Source organism: Hevea brasiliensis, chromosome 1 (genome assembly GCF_030052815.1).
Source record: "Hevea brasiliensis isolate MT/VB/25A 57/8 chromosome 1, ASM3005281v1, whole genome shotgun sequence".
Lineage (NCBI taxonomy): Eukaryota > Viridiplantae > Streptophyta > Magnoliopsida > Malpighiales > Euphorbiaceae > Hevea > Hevea brasiliensis.
In genome coordinates, this window is record NC_079493.1 from 127,680,195 (window position 1) to 127,701,509 (window position 21,315).

A 21,315-nucleotide genomic window follows, 5' to 3' on the forward strand; every position below is an offset into this window, starting at 1 on the left:
TTAATTTATACAATTTCTTTATTTATACTTTATTTATATATTAATTATTTATTATATATTAATTTTATTGATATATTAATATGTCATTTATCACGAGGCCAACCATGCATTACAGTTTAAAACAGGAAGCTGCAAGAAACTTGTCATCTAAAACCCCGCAAATGCCATAAGGTGACAGTATAAATGTATTCAATGCAATGCACTTAAAAATTAATAGAGTTCATCACCATTGCTTGGCAAATTTTTTTTATTAAATATGAAACATATTTTAAAGAATTTTTTCCAAAATTAAATATTTTTGCTATTAGAGTTACTGAATATTTAATGGTTTTGTTAATTTCCGTTTTAATTTTAAATGATATTGACAGAAAAAAAAATGATCTCAAACCTCACCTCATGTGGGAATATGAACCCCATCTGTTTTAACTTCTTAACGGAAAATTATCTTTTATAGATTTCTCATGATATGTCAACCAACTCTGATTATATTCATGCAGGCTAGAGGTTCACCAATGACACTCTTTCTTTTCTTGTTCTTCCTCTATACACATCAGATCTTAGCTATTTCACAGCATCCAATTTCTTTACAAAAGCAGACCTTAGTTTCTCAGCTTCAGCCAAAAGTGAGGAATTTCGATCGCAAGCATCCGCTAACACTTGAAACCTTTTCTCAATGTCACTATTCTGCAGTAACAAACTACACTCTCCAGGCTGGTGAGATTTAGATGGTTTGCAATACTGTACAAGTTCCAACATCATTCCCTGTCAAAAGGAAACAGTTCTGATTAATTGAAATAGAACAGAGGGGCATGAAACGGCATCAGTTATAGTGCAATTCAATGCTTGCTACTACTTCTGAAAACATTTTCCAATTATCAATACTTGTGTCTTCTAGAAAGGCAGCTGTAGACAGTCGTTAGCGTAATAATTGACAAAGAACTGGCCATAATTATACCACTTCCAGCATATCACCTACTCGGGTTTATACATGAAAATTTTCACATAAAATTCCTAGTAGCTGCCAATAGGTATCATCACAAGTTTTTCTTTTACCTTGAGAGAGAGAGAGAGAGATACTATGGATTTGAAATTCCTACACCCTAAATCATAAAAAAAGGTTCTTTTTTCCCCTTTTTGTTGCAACAATCTGTTTTTCTCTTGTAGAACAAGAAAGCTCCATTTGTTTTATGGGAAATAATTTCCTAAAAAACATTTTTATATTCTGTCATTTAAGATGCTTAGGAAAATTGGTTACGAGAAAATATTTTTCCGATCAAAAGAAAAACTAAGATATTTTTTAGAAAAATGACTTTTCAACAGAGGAAATCATTTTTCTACCATTAACAAATTTATCAAAATGTTAAAGTACTTATAAATGCATGATATAAATATATACCCATTAATTTAGCGGCCAACACGAGTCATCCTTGACTACAGGCAGCCACCACCGTCAATTGGTTTCATTTTTTGTTTCTCATATTCAATAATAAAAATAGTAAAAAAATTAAACATTTTTACACTATTACAAATTGAAAAAAAAAAATTAACATCTTTCAACATACTCCAAACAGTAGAAAATAATCTCTCTTTATTTGTCAACATTGCAACCAAACAATTGAAAATAAGTTATTTCCCCACAAACAAACTATTTTTTCACGAAAAAAATGGAGTCTAAATAACAAAAATAATATATTTTTTATTTAAATTAGTTTCTTTAATAATTGGACAACAAAAACCAAAAACATAACGAATAAAAATAGGTCATTAACAATTTGTTCTTTTCAAAATAATAAAATAATAACAACATAAACTATGATTAATTTTTACCCTATTTAGAAACTAATGAACTGGCAATTCATCTAATGTTCAGAAATAAATTCCCATGTGACTACCATATATGAATTAATGCCTAGAATTACTTATAAACCTAATAGCTATAAAGAATTACAAACATTAACATGCTTAGTGCATATTCAAAAATAGATGAAATACTTGATCAAACAATTAGTACAGTTGCACACAAAAGTAAAACAGAATTGTTACAAAAATAAAATATTAAGAAAAAAGGCTAGAATTTATATTTACTTTTAATTTGTGAGAGGGAGAAACATAATGGAAAATAAGAATCTACTGCATGCATTTGTGGGAATGTATTTTAGTCCAGTTAATTTTATAGCTTAGATTGTATAAAATTGATTTACAAATTCTATCTTAAACAATTCCACTTCCAAGTGTACTCAATTCCATAAATTTGAAAAAAATAGAATTCAAGAAAACATTAATTTAAGTTCCAAACATGACATGCATAGAATTCTCAATGAATTTCACATAATTCTTTTATTTAATTGAACTAATCTCTCTTTTGTTCTACTTTTTCTGAGTACACTTACTATCTTCTCTTTTTTTTCCCCATAATTCACCTCTAACTCACCAAAAATTAATCATCAACTCATAATATTTTGAACACATGCCACAACCAAACCTGCTTGATCTCCAGTCATCCATATCACCATAACAACAAACCATATGTAACTGTTAAAGACTGCCCAGCTTAGACAAAACCTCCTCTTCTCAACCACTCATACCCATATATGATAACAAAAAGTAAAGGAGCCAAGGTACATAAAAACATTGACCAACAAAAAATTTGAACTGAAGTACTTGGGCCATTGATGTAAAAGCTAGATCCAAACTAAGCATATATGCAAATTTTACTTGGAAACCCAGAGGGCAGATGGGGTCCAAACATAGGTGGCCAACCATGAACATGGGATATAAAGGTGATGAGAAATAGTTGTTCACCTTCCTCTTTTTTTTTTTTTTTATTTTGAAAAAAAGGAAGGCAATCAATTTCATTAAAAACAACCAGCTATGTGTTCTAACTCCTACATATACTATATTTTCATCTTTTAATGTAAAAAAAAAAAAAAAAAAATCACAGCACTCCCATGCAGGGCCTTATTAATGCACAATTCCAAGTACTTAAATTGGCAGCTGAACTTTACTTGAAAAACATGGTGGGCTGGCGGTGTGGCACCCTCAACTTTTACTTTGACATTTAATTTTAATCTTTATAGTTCCATTTTTGTAATCAATAGATCATTAATTTAGGCATTCTGATTTCTTTTTTTTTTTACTTTCAACTTTTTAATTCATTATCCACCATATCTATCGGCCATTCAAATAGCGATTCCTATCTATGTCAACGTTATTAAGATATCATATCAGCATTGTTATAATATTTTGACATGCTCTTATATTTGTCACTCAAATAGCTATTCCTATATATGCCAACACTAAAAAGATATCATATCAGCATTGTTATAACAGTTGCAGATGCTCTTATTTGTGTGCATCTCTATGGGTTGTCAACCAAACAAATTTGTATTTAACGGGTACAAAAATAGAAATTCAGGTATTTGGCCTACCTATATTGTAGACTACTTAATTAGAAACTAAATCATAAATAAGCCTTGCAGAAAAGTGGCATACCTCATGTTTTTGCTTCTGGGAGTAATCTCTCAAAAGAGACTTTACAATCTTATTTCGTAGAGATGTATTGTCATGACGACGAACAAGGAAAATGAAAGATGAAAGGTGGTGCAAAACAAGAGCAAATGCCATTGATCCTCGAGCCGCAGATCTATCAAGAGCACCAGAAATCCAAGACTTCACATAAGCTTCCAGAATGCCTTCGTTATCCTGCACAGGGAATAAACCGTTTTAAAAATAATGTCTTCGCGACATCGGATAATGATCTGCAGCCAAACTTTTACACAAAACATTTAGAAAAACTTATGTAACCAGCCCAACCGTAACAAATAGAGGCAACATCATTGTAGAGATGAATGAAACTATGCATTAACTTCATTCATTTATAAACTTGTACCAAAATAGTAGGATACAAAGCAGACTTATACTTTCCCTTTAATTTTGTTTTGATAGCTATGAACTTCAAGATAAAACAAAAGTCTATTCTACCTAATCTCTTGCTCTCACTCTCTCCCCACCATTGAAATTTTAACTAGTTTCAGCCAAAGGTAGGAGTCTACTCAACAACACTGATTTACAGAATATGCAAAGTGGAACCCAAGGAAATTCCTTTACAATGAAGATTATAAAATGAGCTCTAAAAGAAAGTTTGAATAGTCAATGAACAGTACCTCAATAGGTTCAAGGTACCCTTCTGCTTCAGCAATGCATTCCTCCAATGGTGGCAGAATTTCAAGAACATGAGCATTAGACAGTGCATTCCAGGCAGAAAGTCTCACAGCTGCTTCAGTGCAACGATGCAAATATACAGAAACTTGACGACCAAAAATCAGATCACCATAAGATACAGCAGCAAACTGCTCCACAAGTGTTTCAAGAAATGTAGAGTAACTCTCATGAATCACTGATTGAAACCTCATAAAGTCCACACTACATTTCTTCTCATTGTCCAGCAATAAATTTGCGCTTTCATCCAAAATGAGCTTAGCACTTTTAGTAAATCTTACTTCATCAAGAATATGACCATAAATGTCTTGTAAGGCTTCATAAACATTCTTACCCTTATTATCATCAAGCACATCCATTCCAACAAGTAATATGACGGATAGAGAATGCAATTTCCAAACCAAAGGTACATTGCGAATAGGAGAGTGGACATCATTGGATAGGAACGTGGACATGGCTTCCATAGCTAGCAGCAAGAAAAGTCCACCTTTAGCAACTTCAACCAGAACACTGGAGTCGTGTATGAGATTAGGTATGCTAGAAGCATTTTGAAGACCAGCATGTTTATCATCAGAAATGGTTGAAATAGGACTCAGAAACCAATGCATGGGAAGTGGCAATCTCTGGTGAGCCCACTCTACCATCAAAGAAGTGCAATAATGAACTTGACTTGGCATATTTGATGTTTCCAAGTCTTCATGTATGGTTTCCAAAGAAACATTACCCTTCTTAGAAGTTCCGTTCTGAAAAGAATTATTTGCATCTATGGCTTTCAATTTCTTCTTGACAGACAACCATCTATTTTTGAAGTGAGAGGCTAATATCTCACTGAAGAGAAAGTAGTCCTCTTTTTTATATTCCCATCTAAATGGTTTCATCCTCTTATTCAATAGGAGAAAATGTTGTACACAGAGATCAAGATACCTGAGAACAGGGACTTGAAGCAAAATGTCTAATGCCTTCTCCATCATGACTCTATCTGTAGGCCCAATAGTTAAGCATGCCCCTAAGACAGAATTAACCCTATGCATAGCAGAGACCATCTCTTCATTTGTTGGTGATTCTGTGCTAGACACCATCTGGATGATTTCAAGCATGTAAATTATTAATCTAGCATCTGTTTGAGCCAACAAAACAGTCATTGACCAAAATCCTCCACCAGAGGCACCCCATCCAAGTCCCACCCCGGGAGCAGGTCCTCCTCTACCAAAAATCTCAATGGACTGCATAAAGTGCCACTCTGATCCCACCAACTTCATAAAAACATTGAGCACACATCTCCATTCAACCAGAGACCTCTTCAGAATCCCATCCTCAAGAATTTTCCCTTCGCTTGAGAAATTATATCCTTGGGACAGAGGGACACAGATACCACCTTTAGCCAAGCTGATCAAGTTATCAATTGAAATAATAACTTGGAAAAGTCCATGAAGGCAACAAACAGAAGCTAAGGATGACTCATATTTACTATGCTGTCTAAAACGACAAAGTTCATTAATCCAGGTGCCACTTTCATCAAAATCTTTTTGTTCCTCTGTGCCATTGATACTCAAAAACTGGTTTCTAATTATTTCAAGTCCAACCTTAGAAACAAACTCTGGCAACCATGGAACATGTCTGCTACTTCCTTGAGGGATCAGGGTTTCCTCTGGCTTTACTTTTTCAAGCAATGCAGAAAGCATATGCATGACAGCTGAAAACACCCACAACAAAGAACTATCAGATGAATCTTCGAAAACAAAGTCAGTCCCAATTCCTTTTTCCCTCCCAAAGTAATTAGAAACATAAGGATCATCCTTCGATGCTATCCACTGCAAAGCTAAATCTATCACTGGAGTAACAAAACTCCAAGACCAGGTTTCCAGCTCATCACTGGCACAATCTGAGATTTGATTGCTTATATGTTTCTGTGAATAGAAACTTGGAAGTTTCCTAGCCAAAGCCTCCAAAACAAGATATGCCTCCCGAGAGATAGAAACAAATTCACTAAGAACATTGCTCTCCTGAAGTTTACTGAATGTAGGTGGATGCAGCCACAAGCACAAGGCAGGGAAGATATCTGAAAAATATGACATACAGAGCCCAAAACTAATGCAGACCCTCCAAAAACGTAGTTGTTCAACCATCAAAGCAGACGAAAGTTTACAGCTTTCCTTCCCAGACTTCACCCAGTGGTCAAGGGAGGAAGTATATCGAAACAAATGCTGGATCATAGCGTGAAAAGAACCATTCTTTATGAACTCTGAGCAATTCTTCTTGTCAGATTGAGCCAATACCTGTTTCACACCAACACAGAACACAGATATAACTATGTCTTGGATGAAGTGCTAGAGCAATGCTCCATTAATAAATAATTAGGAAGAAATACAGCAGCTGTCTGGAAACATATGACAAAATGTGTACCTTCAAAAGGCTAACAGATTTTATCTTAGAAGCATGAATTTCTGTAGTGACTCCCATAGTGAATTTGTGGACAACTGTATGGACAAGTCCTTGGCACTTCATAATTGCATTTGCACACGTTGGGGAATGCCTTGCTATCGCAACAAGTATAGAAATTATGCATTCTTCTAAGGCTGCATTATTGTCAGCCTGAAACCATATGCATAAACATGTATTGGAAAGGTGAGAAGCCAAAAGCATTAAGCACAATTATAAGAACTCTTCTTTTTGGAATCAAAACATTTTTACAATCATATCATGCAGTAGCATTTCAAAGAAGAAGCATGCAACTTGATCATTTTATTTCTCAAATATGGCATTTCTACCACTATTAGCAACTTCAACTGTCCAATAAGCGGGGCCCTCTCCTCCCTAAACCTTCTTTTCCTCTTCTCCTCAATTGAACAATAGAAAGAAAAAATTGTTTAAAAAGTGCCTCCTAGGAATAATTTTATAGTATGCATCAACAAAGCACCACATTCACATCCAGCCTCATTCACAGACCTCCAAAAATGTTGTCCTTCAATTATTTTCTTTAAGTCAATCTGATCAAGCTTACCTCCAAAAGATAGTGCAACCTAGGAAGGATTCCCATCCTAACCAAACCAGCAGCAAAATCTTGACCAGCAAAAAAAATATCATCCTGAATTGTATGTTTCCCTTCGGTCTCATCATCAATGACATCGTCGGTGAAAGTTAGAACATTAGAAGGTTTAGCATTATACTTCCAAAAGCCACCATGGAGGAAACCAACATTTATATCTGGTTTGCTTCGAAATACGGGGCCAGTGAAGATATGCTTCTCATAGAATGCTATTTTCTGTAAGCATAATATATCAAACAAAATGTTAATTAATGCTAGGATATAAGGAAAAAGAATCCAGAAACAAAGCTTTACCTCTAAGATATCAAAGAAATTCTCATTCAAATCACAACTCAGTGCGCACTGGATAACTCTTGCACAAGCTAAAACAACTGAACTATGGTTATCATCAAGGCACATCCTACAAATCAACAGAATATGTAGTTAATTGCATATTGTGCTGCCCATAAGCAAAAGCCAAAAAAAAGGAAGAAGGACCAAAATACAAGGCAGATGATGCAATCATGATTGATAGGAAACAACAATTAGAGGTAGAAGCATTGAAATGCACCACCTCAATGATAAAACAAGCTCAGGTTCAGGACCAAGTGCATAAGCCCAAATAGCCTCCCAATCAATCAACTTGTCAACTAGATTAACATTTTTAATTGTGCACCCAACTTGATTCTGTTGAATGTTGTGTATTGCTTTATCAAGCACAGATGCAAGGAGATGCAATGCAAGAGCCCGTTGTCCCGGTATCTGTAATTAACAAAATTAGTACATAAAGGTGCACAACAAACATATAGTAAAAGTAATAAACACAAGAAGAGAGAGCCACAACCTTCTCTACACGAAAGTAGGTATAAAAGAAGTGAGAACATATATCCATTTACAAGTCATGTGATCAACAGAATCACACAAAGAAGAAAAAAAAAAAGTAATTTCTTTAAGCCAACTCAACAATATCTTAAATAGCATATCTCTCGATTTATGCATGTAACCCATAAAAAATATATTTTATGTGATTGAAACTAATTGAAGAACTAGTTATTATATCAACTGACCACACTTCTAGTGAGTTGTACAGCTTCTTTGATTGTGTAACCCACTGCACCAGGGTCCCCCTCAGTCCGCAGAAAGTCACGTTCGGTAACATTTACAGCACTATCCCTAGTGTCGATGGATATATCACCTGAAACACAGAAAAGAATTACTAAATTCTGATTAAGCCATCTTTGGTACCCTCAGGTAACAGGATCACATTGCAAATTTCATTATCAGAAAATAATGATAAAAATAACAAAAATATTTTATGTGCTAGATATCCCACAGTTTCACTCAAGATGCAATGACAATTTTGATAATGCTACATGCCTCTAGAGAACTATATAATAATAATAATAATAATAATAATAATAATAATAATAATAATAATAAAAGATCACATTGTAGTGCTGATTCTTCACAAACACTTATTTAGGAAAAACACAGAGACAATACCCTTAAAGCTAACATGAAGCAGGATTCTTCCCAAAAATACAGAAATTCAGGAAACGCGTAAATAAACTTGCCTCTAAAACTGCTTACTAAGCAGTGCTTATTCAAGTTGGGTGAGTATCTGATCTAAGACCAATAGAACAAAGGGAAAGAGAAACAAATTCTCAATTTTATTAATTCTCGAATCAATTGTTAACCATAGACAAGGCCTACATCAGCATCTAAGCTAAAACACTTACATAGAAATGACATGCTAGGTAGTAGCCCTAACAACATACATTCCAAAGTAGAAAATAGAAGAAAAAATAGAATAGAAGAGAGAGAGAGAGACAGAGTTTTAGAGAGAAGATAGAGAATATTATTGATCAGAATTCAGAATGCCTAATATAGGTATTTCAGCTCCCTTTTAAAATAGATTTCCCCCTAATTTCCTAGTAACTGCTCTTAACAACTAACAGCTGTAACTACTTATAGTTTCCCTCCAAAACAATTAACAACTACTCAACAGACCTAAAAAAACTTTGCCTCCACAATTCTAATTTGCTCTGCTAGCCCAATTACATAGTCCTATCCTTATTCTCTATTTTCTCCTTCTATACGTAGCAATACTCTCTCCATTAGGGCATTCTTGACCCCAAGAATGCTGGAAGTCAGGAAATTGAGCTTGGATAAATGTGCTATCTTTCCACGTGGCAACCAGCGTAAAAATTTCATCACACCCTATGATATGAATTCAAATGATATAAACGTTGGGGCGTCCTCTACTAACGACGCGCTACATCGGAGCCCGAGTGTAGTGAGAAATATGCAAGGGTGTAGAGCGTTCACCGAAAGCGACGCGCCATGCCGGCGCCCGAGTGTGGTGTTAAGTGAGCAAGGGTTCCCACATCATGGACGCGTGTGGGTAAAGAAGTTAGTCCATAGGATATATAGTAGAATAAATAGTGGAACAGAACACAAGATAGACATAAAAAACAATAGAAGATATCATAGAAGGAGACCAATTAGGAAGGAGCAGGATAGGAGGAGGATCAGGGTTGGTACTTGGAATGTTGGATCACTTACAGGAAAATTAATGGAGCTTGTGGATACCTTGGAAAGGAGAAGGGTGAATATTGCTTACATTCAGGAGACTAAATGGGTAGGAGAGAAAAGTAAGGAAATGGGTAATTTAGGGTACAAACTTTGATTTACCGGAAATGAGAGAAACAAGAACAGAGTGGGCATAATCATAGACAAGACATTGAAAGACGCAGTAATAGCTGTGAAAAGAGTAGGAGATAGAATTATACTAGTAAAGCTAGTACTAGAAAGAGAAACAATAAATATAGTTAGTGCTTATACCCCACAAATAGGACTAGACAGTGAGAGTAAACAAAGGTTTTGGGAAGATATGGATGATTTAATGCAAAGCATACCGAATGAAGAGAATGTTTTCATTGGTGGAGATTTGAATGGGCATGTAAGAAGTGATAGACAAGGTTATGAGAATGTTCATGGAGGTTTTGGTTTTGGCAGTCGAAATGAGGAGGAAAAAAGCATCCTGGATTTTGCTATGGCATACGACCTAATACTAGCAAATACCTACTTTATAAAAAGAGAGTCACATTTAGTGACTTTCAAAAGTGGGCAACATAGAAGCCAAATCGACTTTCTCTTAACTAGGAAGACAAATAGAGCTCTATGCAAGGATTGCAAGGTCATTCCAGGAAAGGCTTTAACAAGTCAACATCGATTGGTGGTTTTGGATGTCAAGTTTAGGAACAATTCAAGTAAGGTCAGAAGAAATAGTGTAGCTCGAACAAAGTAGTGAGAGTTCAAAGGAGTAAAGCAAGTGAAGTTCAAAAATGAGCTTCTCGAGTCCGAAGTATGGAGGCCAATGATATGGAAGCTGGATATGGAGGCCAATGATATGTGGATACAGATGGCATCAAAGATTAGAGAAGTAGCTAGAAAAGTACTTGGAGAGTCTAAAGGACATGGACCACCCTCAAAAGAGAGATGTAGCTAGAAAAGTACTTGGAGAGTCTAAAGGACATGGACCACCCTCAAAAGAGAGATGGTGGTGGAATGAGGAAGTACAAAAGGCAGTGAAGAGAAAAAGGGAATGGTATAAGAAATTACCTAAATGTGATAATAATGAGACATATGAACAGTACAAGATAGCAAAGAAAGAGGCAAAAAAGGCAGTTAGTCAAGCAAGAGCACAGGCCTTTGAAAAATTATATGAGAAACTTGGAACTAAAGAAGGGGAGAAAGATATTTATAGATTAGCAAGGAGGAGAGAAAGGAAATGTCAAGATCTCAATCAAGTTAGGTGCATTAAGGATAAAGAAGTAAAAGTGTTGGTGAAAGATGAGGACATTAAAGAAAGATGGAGAAATTATTTTAATGATCTCTTCCTCTGTTTTCTCCGAATCTCATACTCATTCTCCTTGAGTATCATATGATTACATTATCTCAACTCAAATATAATACTACCAAGATTCCAATACTTCTCTTCTTCCATCTCTTCTCCTTTAACCAAAACATTCTCAACAAGAGGAACAACCTTTTTGTTTCCAAAAATTTTGACAAGTCTAGGGCCAAGAAGGATACTTTTTAAGACTTCAATATTCTTAACAGCACTATTGATACCCATGTCATTTTGAATCCCGAATGATTCCTCTTCATGGCACCCATCTCGCATGGAAGAATTCAGGTTGAGGGTAGGATCTTGATCATTATTACCATCTGATTGACTATTAAAATGCTTAAGAGATCCTAAAATTTTCTCTTCAAACTTTTGTTCATCTTCATCCTTAATCCAAGAATCAGTATTAATTGCTTCTCGGGCAGGACTAAACACTCCAATTGTAATGCTTTGAACACCTTCTAATTCCATGACAGAACCAGAACTCCCTTGATCCTTGGCATGAGGATTCAAGGGTTTCTTTGGAGTTGGAAAAAGACCCTTACCTGTGTAACACCCACCACTTTCTGATGTTGGAATTTCTACCATTAATGTGAAATTCTCATGATACTTAGGGTTTCACAGACAAAAGAAATAGTGATAAGTTTTATATGCGCGCTATGATGTGTTAAAAATGTGTGTAAGAATGAATATGTTTTGTTTGTTGTGGCCAAGTAAAGAGTTTAAGTTATGTTTTCTGCAGAAGGATCTTCGGTAGCCGAAAGTCAACTTTCGGCAGCCGAAATCCCCTTTTTACGGTTGAAATGTCGTTTTAGACAGAATGCACTCCGGCAGCCGAAAGTCCCCTCGACAGCGGGGGTATAAATAGCCCATTTTAAATTCGTTTCTTCAAAAAAAAAAAAAAAAAGAGTTTTTCTCTCTATGTTTGTACTATTACATGCAAAAGATGTTGAATTGAAGTTTCTTTGCTATTTGATGCGTTGAGAGCTTGGATGCTTGGATTTTCATTGGGAAACCCAAGGTTCAAGTGCTAATTGGAAGTTTTATCCACCAACTCCTCCAATCTAGTTTTCAAGAAAGAAAAGTATTTCTCACTTTTTCAATTTAAATGATTCATAAGAATGTTGTCATGAGTGAGTTTGAATAGCATGGATTGCATGTAAGAAAAGATTATTTTAGCTTTTTGAATTAATTTTTATTTTGTTTGAGGATTGTTGCTTGTTGATTTTTTTATGAGATCTCTGAATACATGTGGGTTTTTAGGGTTCTAGTTAAGTTTAGAATGTGTTTTATGATGATGGATTTTGGATTTGAAATATGTTAATGTTGTTTGAGTTAGATGTTGGTAGTTTCTCCTTTATGGTATTTTTGAATGCTTTGAGTAAATCTTAGGTTGTTGATGGTTGGTTGGATGCATGTAGCATCCATGAATGATCTTAAGGTTATGGCATGTTTTGGATATAAGTTGAGTCGTTTATAGGAAGCTTTGGAGCTTGGTTATGCTTTTGGTGTGAGCGTTGGGCAAAGGAGATTCTACAGAATTTGAATTAAAAATTTTGGAAATTCTCAAGTTCAATTGCCGAAAACTATAGTTTCGGCAGCCAGCGCAGCTAAAGCTTGCCAAGGGTTTTTAGTGCATGACTTCGGCAGCGAAGTTCCTAACTTCGACAGCTAGAATGGAGGAAGTTAGGACTTCGGCAACCGAAGCTTCCTACTTCAGTAGCCGCAATCGCTATTGCCCAATAAGGGCATTTAAGGCTCTGAACTTCAGCAGCTGAAGTTGGTTCTGCCAGTCTTATTTTCCTTTTTGCTCTAATGCTCCAAAACTTATTTTTATGACCTAAAAGGACCTAGATTAAGTTATTTGTTATATATAGAGAGTTTTAGAGCTCTGAATAACTCTTTAGGATCCGATGTTCATAGGATCAGAATTGAGTGACTCATGAAGTTAAGGATCTAAATATAGCTACCGTTCGTATCAGGAGGTTGATAAGCTATAAGAGTTGAGTAACACTAATCTTAATGAATAAAAACTTATTTAATTGAAATCATAATCATTCCCATGCATCATTTCATCACTTATTAGGATGTATGTACCTGGGACACGAATATTTTGCATTTGTGCATAATTACTGTTGATGCCCGATGGATGTTAGAAGACCCAATGATTTCCCCTATGATATGCATATGATATATTACATGTTATGATCACACATAATATAAGGTAGTAAGATCAGGAGAGGTCTAAAAAGCCCCTAACTCACTAATATGAAAGAAAAATACCCGAAGAGTTTCTTTATGTGCCCAGCATATTAAATATGTTATGTATTTATGCGGAAATCTTAAGAAGCCTCTGTATGAACCGGGCACATTGAATATGGAAAATCACTGGTGACAAATCTATCTTATGTGAAATGTTTATAATGTAAAAAACTCATATGACTGATGCAATGCATATGTGTGAAATGAATAATACGATTAATATATGTTTGGCTAGTTTACTCACTGAGCTCTTTGAAACTTGCCCCACTCTCTTAACCCCAAATGCAAAGTTGCAGGGATAGAATTGTCTTCTGGGAGGGCTAGCAACAAGAGCAACTATAGAATTTCTTATGTATGATTGATGTTATAAGATTGGACATGTAAAATTTTTAATGGATAGACACTATACATGGTTGTAAGGAATTGTAATAAGTTTTGTCTAAGTTAAGTATGTATGGATGTTACCTTTATTTTAAGCATACACTTTGTATTCTATGTATGAAGGTACGAGTCGCATTTTAACTATTTTAGATGATATGAAAAGGTCCAAATTCTGAACCATTTTAAAGAAATATGTACTATGTTTCAATGTATAAGTTAAAGTGAGATTGATATAAGTTGCTTAAATTTTGATTAATATGAAAACAGTTTTTATGTTAAACAGGCTTTTAGGCTTGCTACAAGCTCCAACAGCCTTAAACTGACCCGATTCCTACTGCCGGTAACGGCCTCTAGTTTAGTTGTTACAACCTGTTTCTCCATTGGAATCTTTCCCTTCAGAATTGAGAATTTCTTTCCCTTTTTCCCCAAAAAACCCTAAAATTAGGGTTTCCAATTTCCCTACTGCAGTTTCAATTGTCTTTTCAACAACACTCTTCGACTCACAACAGCTGACTCAGCAATATCTCTCCTAACCCCTTCTTCCAATTCCCTGAAATCTTCCCTCACAACTTCCACCTCTTTCCTTGTTTCCTAAGATTCCCCCTATAACACACCCAACCTTTCCTCTAGTTCTACCAACCTCACAGCCTCCTGGCTCACAACCACAGATCTGGCCATGAGTTGCAACTCCAAAGAACCAAATTGCGAGTAAAGCCCACCCAGATTCTAGCTATGATACCAAATGTTAGGTAGTAGCCCTAACAGTAAATAGTTCAGAGTAGATAATAGAAGAAATAATAGAATAGAAGAGAGAGAGAGAGAGGAAGAGACACAGAGAGAGAGAGAGAGAGAGAGAATTTTAGAGAGAAGATAGAGAATATTATTGATCAGGTATTTCAGCTCCCTTTTATAACATATTTCCCCCCAACTTCCTAGTAGCTGCTCTTAACAACTAACAGTTGTAGCTACTTATGGTTTCCCTCCAAAACAATTAACTACTACTCAACAGACCTACCAAACATTCCCTCCACAATTCTAATCTGCTCTACTAGCCCAATTACGCATTCCTATCTGTATTTTCTCCTTCTATACGTAACAAGGTGTTATAAGGGTTAACCTTTGTAACCATCACCACTTAACTGGTTGACAAAGTACATAAAATTGCATGATGATTTATAATTCCCATTTTTATGAAGAAATATCTTAGTGAAATTGGTCAGCTAGCTCAATGCTCACTTAGAACACAATCTATAAACAAATCAATAAAAATGAATGACCAAATCAGACATTTGAGCCCCAAATATCCAAATGTTCAAATAGAATGTGTCCATAAGAGGGAGTTAAGAGCCAAAGTACAAAAAAAAAAAAAAAAAGGCCAGAAGCTATTATCTAAGAAAGAACAAACCAGCAATAACAAATGCAACAAATCCTCTAATCTTACCAGCCTCTGATTCATCCGTAATAACACTCCCCTCCAGGGAAAATCTTAATCTCCGTACAGCCTCAACTCTCTCAATCCAACTATTCCACAAATAGCCATCATGTGGGCCAAAATCCTGTACCAAACCATTATCCGGACCAATCTTTGTATCTGTTGAGGTAGTTATTGTCATCATATCGGAACTATCACTCCTCACATGAGAAGAAATTTCTGAGCTTTTGGCTGTTTGAATTTCACTGAGAGTATTATTGAGTTCATTACTGATAGGTTTATCTGACCTTGAGAGATATTGCTGCTTCAATTTTTCTTGGCCCCGCTTTTTCAGTAAGTTTACCATTGCAGGGTCCATCTTCTCCATTATTTCAGCTTGTGCTTCTGCAATCTCTTCAGGGGACATGCTCTTTAAATGTGCACGATTCTCAGTATCAATCTCACTCTCAAGAGACAAAGAACCTCGTTCCTTTCCAAAATTGCTTAAACTAGAGCTAGAAACCATTGTTGATGCTTTCTGCCCTCGCTTAATTAGCATCTCTCCAAAAGCAGGATCCACCTTCTCCTTTTTCTCAAGCTTTGTTAATTTAGCTATACCATTATTAGGCATGTTTTCAATAGATCTTGATTCGCTTTTGGAGAGAATAGAGCTGGCATTTCTAATATTCTCCTCAACATGTACTTGATGAGAGTTATATATTTCCATATCAGCCGCTGGAGTGAGAGACCCGGTATCAATATCACTTGACATAGCCCCTTTTTTAGTTGGAGGCACCAAAGAACTTAAATCCTGATCTGCATCCACTTCCATTGGAGTCTTATCAACTAGAGGAGGATGCCATGATATGTTTTTCTTGTCCTTGTTATCAACTACTCCATCTTTATTTTGTTTTCCTGTGCTCTTCAACTTTAGCCTATTTCCTTCCATCTTACTGCTCTCCAATGGACTATCACTTGGGATTAGCCCTCTCCATTGACTAAGATCCAAACCCTTTTTCTGCCTCATCTGCACTGGATTTGCAAAAGCTGACATTGAGTCAATCTCAGTTGAATCATTATCCTCATCATCCTCGTTATCATCATTAACAGCAATTTCACTTCTCATTGGACCCCAATGCTGTGTAACATAACCAAAGCATCAGTTTATAAACTTATGCTGCTAAACAAGATTGAGTTCAGAAAAAGAGAAAAGAGATATCAGTTATTCGTAAATTGTATGAAATAAAGAAATTATTTGATTTTCTCTCTGAAAACCTAGAAGTTTGTACTATTTAATATTTCTTTTTATCCTAAATTGTATCAATTAAGAAAAGGAAAATTTTCTACTTCATGAAACCCAACGTTCCAAAAACCAATACAACATCAAAGACAACAAAAGCTCTACATTTTCCAAGCAATCAAACAACTAAGTTATGGTTTCTAAAACAGATAAAACTTAAGGCTAGTACCAATAAACTGATACTGGCTTTCGATTGAAATGGACCAACTAATCATGACAGTAAATAGAGAGCATAAAGTAGCTTACCGGTCCATGGGACCGGTGGCGCGCGACGGGGAAAGGTAAAACGGTGACTTTGGGGGGCGGAGTGGGCGCAAGAAGCTTGTTTTGTATGTTTTCTGAAATACCCTTTTCGATAATGCTACCAATTAAGCCGGAAGCATCGTCTCCATTGATTTGCAGCATGTTGGCTCCAAAAATCTTTTGGGCAGAAGTGGATGTTTTTGCTTCGTTTCTTTGACTAGTACCCTGATTCTTCTTCTCCATTCCTTGTTTTGTTAAATAGGAAGGAAACTGCAAATGCTTGCAAGAGTTGGAAAAGGGAATAGAGGCAGAGCAGAGGGAAAGAGAGGAAGGCTTACACTGACTCGGTTTGCTGAGCTAATAAAGAGCAGGCCTCGTTGCCCTTGCTGGGCTTGCTTTTCCGCTCTAGCGAGCACCCAAAATATTGCAGAAAATATTTGATTTCTGAAATTAGATAGTTGGGTAATTTATAAATAAGTATGGTAAAATCTATAATTTAATCCCTGATATAAATTTAGATAACAATTTAATCCTTAACTTCTATTTGTGTTAACAAACTGACCCCTCTGTTAAAATTAAAGTCAAGTTTCCGTCAATCAAGATAAAAGATTTTATAATGGCAAAATTACCCTTTGAGAAAACGGAATGGGACATATCTCCATTGAAGCTTCCTCAGGGTGCTTGTTTTTGAGCTCCAAATTTCTAGTAGGGCAGATGAACAATTTGCAACAACCTGGAGAAACCAAGAAACTTTAATGAATTGTTTAGTTAAAAACATATAAAATAAATAGTAAAAATTATTTGAATGAATACTGCAATTTGCCATGAAAATATATAGATTCTGGTTGCGATCATGGCAAAATTTATATACTTTTATAGAAAAACCATGAATTCACGGAGAAAATGACTGTGCAAGGGTACTGTAGCACCAAAAGTACTGAAACAGAATGGATTGTTGAAAAATTATTAAATAGGTGTAAATAGTGCTGAGGTGGAAAGGTGGCTATAAAAATGCTATTCAAAATAGTATCTAGACACTAATTAAAATAGCGTCCCAATAGAAAGATACCAATTTTAATACTTTGTATTGGAAATTCTTTTGTTTATTTTGTAAATTATGTTATTTTTATAAATTAAAAAAATCTTACATTATAATTAAAAAAATCTTACATTAAAAAGTTAAGAATATCAATGTATAATATTTGGATTAGTATATTTTATTTATTTATCGTAATGGGGAACATTTTTTATTTTTTTTTTAAATTGTAATAAACTTACATACGTTAGTTTTATACATTGATTTATTTTTTAAATTCTGCTTTACTTTTTAGTAGTAGGAACATTGGTTTGATATTTGTTATTTATTTATTTTGTAAAATATTTTTATTTATTTTGTAAAATTTTTGTGTAGTCATTAAAATATTTTTTAATTTATAGATTAAAAATATTAATGTATAATATTTTAATTAGTATATTTTATTCATCTTAATGGGACTTTTTTTTATTTATTTTTTAAAACATATTAGATTTGTAGATTTAAAAATATGTTAGTTTTAAACGTTAAAAGATATTAAAGTATAACAAATTTTAATTTTTTTTCCCATTATAATTATGGAAAATTTATTTTCTTGATAGCAATTAATAAATTTAAGTATTAAAAGAAATTAAATTATTATTTATTACATGTGACCATTTATAACAATATATAATTTAGATATTATAATTTAGATATTATAATTTATTACGTGTGACCATTTAAATTTAGAATATAGCCTAAGGCATCATACTGATATGGTGCAAAGTATTGATCTGAACCATATCCACCAAATTGACTCGAAGCATAGTGTGACAGTCCAATGATAGATGGTCTGTTAAATGGAGTAAATAAGTTGCTGAATGGTGTTTATGGCCGCTGACTCTCAGTGAAGTCGAATGTGCTTTTGCTTTGCATTTGAGATTGATATGGCATCCATGGTGCTGATGGGCCAAGCATTGATGGGGTAGGCATCCAACCAATGTAATGTGTAGGGATAGTTTTTAAATATGGTTGGAATATTGTGGATGGACTAGGATCAGACGGTGCAGGAGCTAAAGGAACAGGATAAGAAGGATTAGGCACTGATGCCATGCAGTAAGGGTGGAATGCGATAGGTGGGGGCAAAACATCATCGGGTGGAGAGGCTTGACGCACTGGATGTTGACGACGTCGAATAGGACGTGATTGATGTCGTACTACTCAATGCGAGGGCTTAGGCTGGTTGATTGGTTGGTCCTCTTCCAATTCATCATTAAAAGTTACTACTTGAGGTGTGGATTGAGGAGATGTCATTTGGCAAAGCCGACTTTTTTGCTCTAGGGCAATCATCATTTTCCTTAATCTATGCTTAACTTCTGCCACATTTTCTATTGATGGGTTCTGTAATTTTAGCAAACAATCCTCAATTGTGTCCTCTTGTAAAAATAAAAAGTCCATGCATTACGCTACATTTTGGGTTAAAAAAATACAAAATTATTATTATAAGTATTTAACAATGAAAAAATACGTGTTATAAATCATTACCGCACAACCAATAGCGGCTCCACTTGTTGAGATCCAATGTCTAGCAACTCAACGGTACCACTTCATATATTCAGAATGATGGTGGAGTGGTTGTCATATTTCATGCCCTTGAACAATGTACTGTTCTTGCTTATTCCAACGATTGATATATGTGGCATGGTGGTGCGTTCAATTACTCTCACTGAGTTGAAAAGTAATCTCGTGCAGCTCATCTATTTGCATCGGTGGTGCTGGAATATGCTGGGCCAAACCAAACTGCCTCATCACTTTTTCAAGTTAGTATCATTCAATAATATGGAAGCAAATTATTGGCATCACTGCCATCCAAATGGGACGGCACTAGATACATATGTCTGGTAGCTCATCCAATAATTCCTCACTATATGGTTCCCATGTAATTTGCAAGTGAATATTAGCAAAACATGAGGTGATTATAAATGTAAGGAAAAATATAACATATTATTTTAAGTAAGATTTATGGAATTTTGGTTTACACCTTCAGGTCGCATCCGGTCAAGGTTATACCAGATTTGTGGAAGTACATGGGTTGTTACTTCAGTGATTTATCGAGCTCTACTCCACCTGTTAGTTAATAAGAAAATATAAAATGTAACGCAATAAAAGTCAATATGTTCATTGCTTAATGGAAAAAAAAAAAAAAAAGAAATTTAGTGGCATACCAAGCACCTAGGGATGCATCATGAGGTACTAATGGATCTCTTATTGTTGGAGAGATTATTTTAAATTTCTTCCAGGCCCAGATCTACAAAATGAACAGTGATCCTGAAATCTCCTTTATTTCAGTAACAGCAACACGACATGGCTCACGATAAAGGAAGGTTAAGCAAGCTCCACCCCAATTACATGTCACAACTTCCCTCAAGTCTTCTAAAAGGGGTAGAAATATTAAGTTGACACGTGAGTTCGTCTTGTTTGGAAATATCAAATCAATGAGTCGTAATATAAATGCTCTTGCATGCCATAACACTGTTAAGTCATCAGCATGATGTGAAATGTAACACCCCTATATTCATTAGTTCTAGACAGTTTACTGTTTCGGCGACTGATGTCTGTTCGGACAGTTAGGATGTTCAGAACCATAATTAAGTCACCTAGAAAAGCCATAAATAAAAATAAATAGCAGTTACATGAAGGTAAAAAGGATAGATTAAAAGTGAAGAGGTGTAGGGAAGAAATGAGAAAGAAAAGAAAATTTTGAATTAAAGGGATTATGACATCACTATGGTGATGCAAGCATGATCTAATAAAAATTATAATTTTAATTTATGAAAAGTTGGGGATAATTACACATAAATAACTAAGAATTAAAAAGAAAACAAAAAGTGGTCTTCTTCATCATGTTGAGCTGTCCCTCTCTCTCTCCATTTCTCTCACTTTTTCTTCCTTTCAACCATTGTTAACCTTGTAAAGCTTAAAATTTCCCTAGTTTCACCCATAAACACCCCAAGTCCTAACATAAAAGTTTATCCCTAGACCTTGTTAGAGTGATTGGGAACAAAAAGAAGAAGAAATAAAGGAGATTTGAAGAAGTAGGAAATTCACAAATTAACGTATGTTATCTCCCTAACCTAAATAAATATGTATGCATGAAATTGCATTTAGATATGAGAAAATAACTTAGGAAATTGAAGAATTGTGCATGAATCTTAAAGTTGAAATTTCAGCCAGCCATGGACTTGAGGGGATTTGATGTGTTTCAATCCAATTAAATGTGTATTTAAGCTTAAATGACTAAAGATATGTAATTAGTATATTTGAAATTGCATGAATTAGGTAATTGGAAAAAGTAGGGTTCTTGATGGATAGGGGTGGGAGAGATTGGGGATTTTTGAGAAATTGATGACCAATTGATATTTGATGCTTAATTTTGGGCAATTGGAGTGCTTATGAATGTGAATTGAGGAATGGAAGTAAGTTGAGTTATGGTTATTGAAGTGTTGAATTCTGGCAGCTTGACCCCTGTCCATTGAAGAGGTTATAA

The 21,315-nt window shown here is 35.0% G+C and overlaps 1 protein-coding gene across 1 annotated transcript; it reads right to left on the minus strand.

Annotated features, from left to right (window-relative positions):
• Positions 1 to 377: 377 nt before the first annotated feature.
• On the minus strand, positions 378 to 17,069 carry LOC131182954 (transcriptional elongation regulator MINIYO-like). The gene is made up of 10 exons (XM_058152492.1): positions 16,757 to 17,069; positions 15,241 to 16,348; positions 8,311 to 8,438; positions 7,818 to 8,005; positions 7,559 to 7,664; positions 7,220 to 7,480; positions 6,622 to 6,810; positions 4,164 to 6,494; positions 3,493 to 3,702; positions 378 to 762 (listed from the first exon to the last, which is right to left on the minus strand). Exons 1-10 carry the CDS (start codon positions 16,994 to 16,996, stop codon positions 562 to 564), a joined length of 4,962 nt encoding a protein of 1,653 aa, XP_058008475.1. The 5' UTR covers positions 16,997 to 17,069; the 3' UTR covers positions 378 to 561.
• Positions 17,070 to 21,315: the final 4,246 nt, after the last annotated feature.